General features: G+C 44.1%; 1 protein-coding gene across 1 annotated transcript; it reads left to right on the forward strand.

Moving 5' to 3' along the window:
• Positions 1–1,171: 1,171 nt before the first annotated feature.
• PHALS_03502 (integrase) lies at positions 1,172–2,778 on the forward strand (the record flags this gene model as incomplete). The annotated part of the gene is made up of 4 exons (XM_024717720.1): positions 1,172–1,293; positions 1,375–1,403; positions 1,468–1,842; positions 1,895–2,778. The coding sequence occupies 4 exons, from the start codon at positions 1,172–1,174 to the stop codon at positions 2,776–2,778; spliced, it is 1,410 nt and encodes a 469-aa protein (XP_024583191.1).
• Positions 2,779–3,044: the final 266 nt, after the last annotated feature.

Raw genomic sequence — 3,044 nt, forward strand, 5'->3', positions numbered from 1 at the left:
CGATTAATATGATTATGATCGCGTTGCGTTTACGGTCTCATTGGAATGTGGATTTTTGACTGGAAACGGGACATCTGGAATGTGGGCAATTCGGCAGCGGTGCAACGCATCTTATATGCAACGACAATGACAAATTTGTTTTGCTGAACGAATGTGAAGAAGGCGAGCTATCGGTTGCCGACGGTAACAAAGCCGAAATTAATGGTGTGGGGACCATCATTGAGCGTGTTGTACTGCCTGGTGGTGACGAGCAAGACATCGAGATCAAGGGAGCGCTATTAGTACCGAAGATGAACAAGAACTTGCTCTCAGCGCCACAAATTAACAAGAGTAGTAACATTTTAAGTCGTGTTTGACGGCTCGCGGATGTAAATTGCGCGCAAATTTTTGCAGCAAGTTGTAGCAACCGCTGATCTCGTCGACGGGCTCTATGGCTTCGAACGACACAGTTTTCTGCAAATTCATACCGCCAACACGCAGCATTGATCTACATGCACGAATGGGGTATGCCCCAGATGATGTATTACGCAAGTTGATTCACAGCGGTATGATCAAGGATGGAAAGTTACTTCTAAGATCATACTCTCAAAACATGTGTCGTGGGTGTCAAAAAGGCAAGATGGTCCAGAAACCTTTTTCAAGCAATAATGACAAACGCCGCTACGAAGCGTTTGAGCTTCTACATTTTGACATTTGCGGTCCTATGGAGCAATCCTCATTGAATGGTAGCAGATACTTGCTCCTCATTGTTGAAGAAGCAAGTGGGTGCATGAAAGGATTTTGCTTGTGTGCCGAGTCTAAGTCAGACGATTGCATAACAAGCTACATTCTCAAGGTTCAAACCCAGTTCGGTAAACAAGTCAAATTCGTACGACACGATGGAGCTCAAGAACTCGCAGCACATTCTCTCAAGACATTCTATAGTAATCAAGGTATCGAGCAACAAATAACAGTGCCGTATGCGCATCAAACCGACGCTAAAGCGGAGCGCGCAATCAGAACAATTGTCACCATCGGACGTAGCATGTTATATCACGCCAAACTAGACAAATGTTTTTGGGGTGATGCAGCAATGACGGCTATTTACATCAAGAACCAACTGTAATCACCCAAGATCGATCACAAAACTCCGTTTGAAATTGTTAACAAGACCAAGCCAAGCGTAAAGCACATGCGTATCTTTGGCTGCAGGACGTTTACGCTTGTCCCAAAAGAGAAGCGGCTTAAGTGGGATCCAAAGTCTCGTGCCGATATTTTTCTAGGATACGAGGAGGTATCTAAGGCCTATCGAGTGTTCGATATTGAGGCGGGATGAGTCGTGATTAGCCGTGATGTAAACTTTGATGATTCGAACTTTGGCTTAGATGCTATAAGTGGTAGCGAATCTGATAGTGATGATGATGGTATCAACCTTGACTCGCTAAGCATTTGAAAGCGTACACTACCCGACAAATTTCAAACTAACAGGAAAACGCAAGAAGATTTCGTACACAGGGAACACAAGCCAATACATCACAACAGGTCGACGTAATCAAGTTGGACTTGAAGAAGCAGGTGCACCTGAAGACTTTAGCGAACGACGAGCTAAGCGTCGGTCGGTTGAACGTATGGCTTCTAATCACACAAGTGAAAATAAAACAGCACCTCCCGTGTTCTGGCGAGCTAGTGCCAACTTGATTGAAGTCGATGACCTTTCGGATACAACAACATATCAAGATGCTGTCAACGGATCAGACCAAATTCATTGGCGCAAGGCGATCTGTGCGGAGCTGGATTCTATGAAACTTCGTGGTATTTTTCGTGCTGCCAAGCTCCCAACTGGACATCAAGCCATTGAACTCAGTGAGTGTTCAAAATAAAACGCAAAGCGGACGGATCGATTCAAAAATACAAGGCACGCATCGCCGCAAAATGCTTCAAACAGCAATATGGCTCCAGCTACACCGAGACTTTTGCGCCTGTAGTCAAGTTTGTTACGCTACGAATGGTGATCAGCTTATCAAGACACTTTGGCTGGCCGCTGGATCAGATGGATGTTGTTACGGTTTACTCTATGAAGTTATGAAAGAAGTCGTCTATTGTATCATACCAGAAGGAGTGAAGATCAATGGATATTTTGATTGCTTAGAGCTAGTTAATGCAATTTACGGCCTTAAACAAGCTTCTCGCGTATGGAATAAAACGTTTGACACTTTTTTATACTCTATTGGGTTTCAAGTCTCAGCATTTGATCTGTGCCTATACATCAAGTGTGCGAATGAACAATGTGTTTTTTTGCTTTACGTCGACGATGTCCTGGTCACTGATAGCTCGCTTGAACTTATTGCGCTAACTAAAAACGAACTCAAGGCTCGTTCTAAGATGACGGATTGCGGCCAGTGTGAATTCCTTTTGGGCATTGAAGTCGTGGATAACGTTGACGGCAGTGTAACATTATGCCAACGCCGCTACATTGGCGACATTCTCAAGCGCTTTGGCATGATGGACTGCAAAGCTGTGGTTGGTCCAATGAATTTAAACACTCAACTTACTTCAAGCAGTGCAACCACCAATATTGAAGCACCATTTCGCGAAACTGTGGGTACCCTTATGCACTTGATAACAGCGACACGCTCGGATATTGCGTTAAAGAGAATTTCTCGCTATCTACAAGGGACTAAGTCGTTTGATATATATTTCAACCCGGCAACAAGGTTAACTTCTATGGATATTCAGCTGCAGACTGGGCTGGTGATCATGCCGATCGAAAGTCGACTATCAGCTACGCATTTTCTCTGATGGGCGCTCCAATAAGCTGGGGTAGCTAAAAATAATTAAGCGTATCTTTGTCGACAAGCGAAGCGGAATACATTGCTTTGAGTATGGTTGTTTAAGAAGGCAAATGGATTCATCGTTTACTAAGCGAGATCTAGCAGCGGCTAGCCAACAAGGACCAGAGCTCATGATTTTTGAAGATAATCACTTGTGCATTAAGATGACAAAAACCCTGTCAATCATGGTCGTGCCAAGCATATTGACATCAAGTATCACCACATTCGTGATGA

Source organism: Plasmopara halstedii (genome assembly GCF_900000015.1).
Source record: "Plasmopara halstedii genome assembly, contig: Scaffold_2386, whole genome shotgun sequence".
NCBI lineage: Eukaryota > Oomycota > Peronosporomycetes > Peronosporales > Peronosporaceae > Plasmopara > Plasmopara halstedii.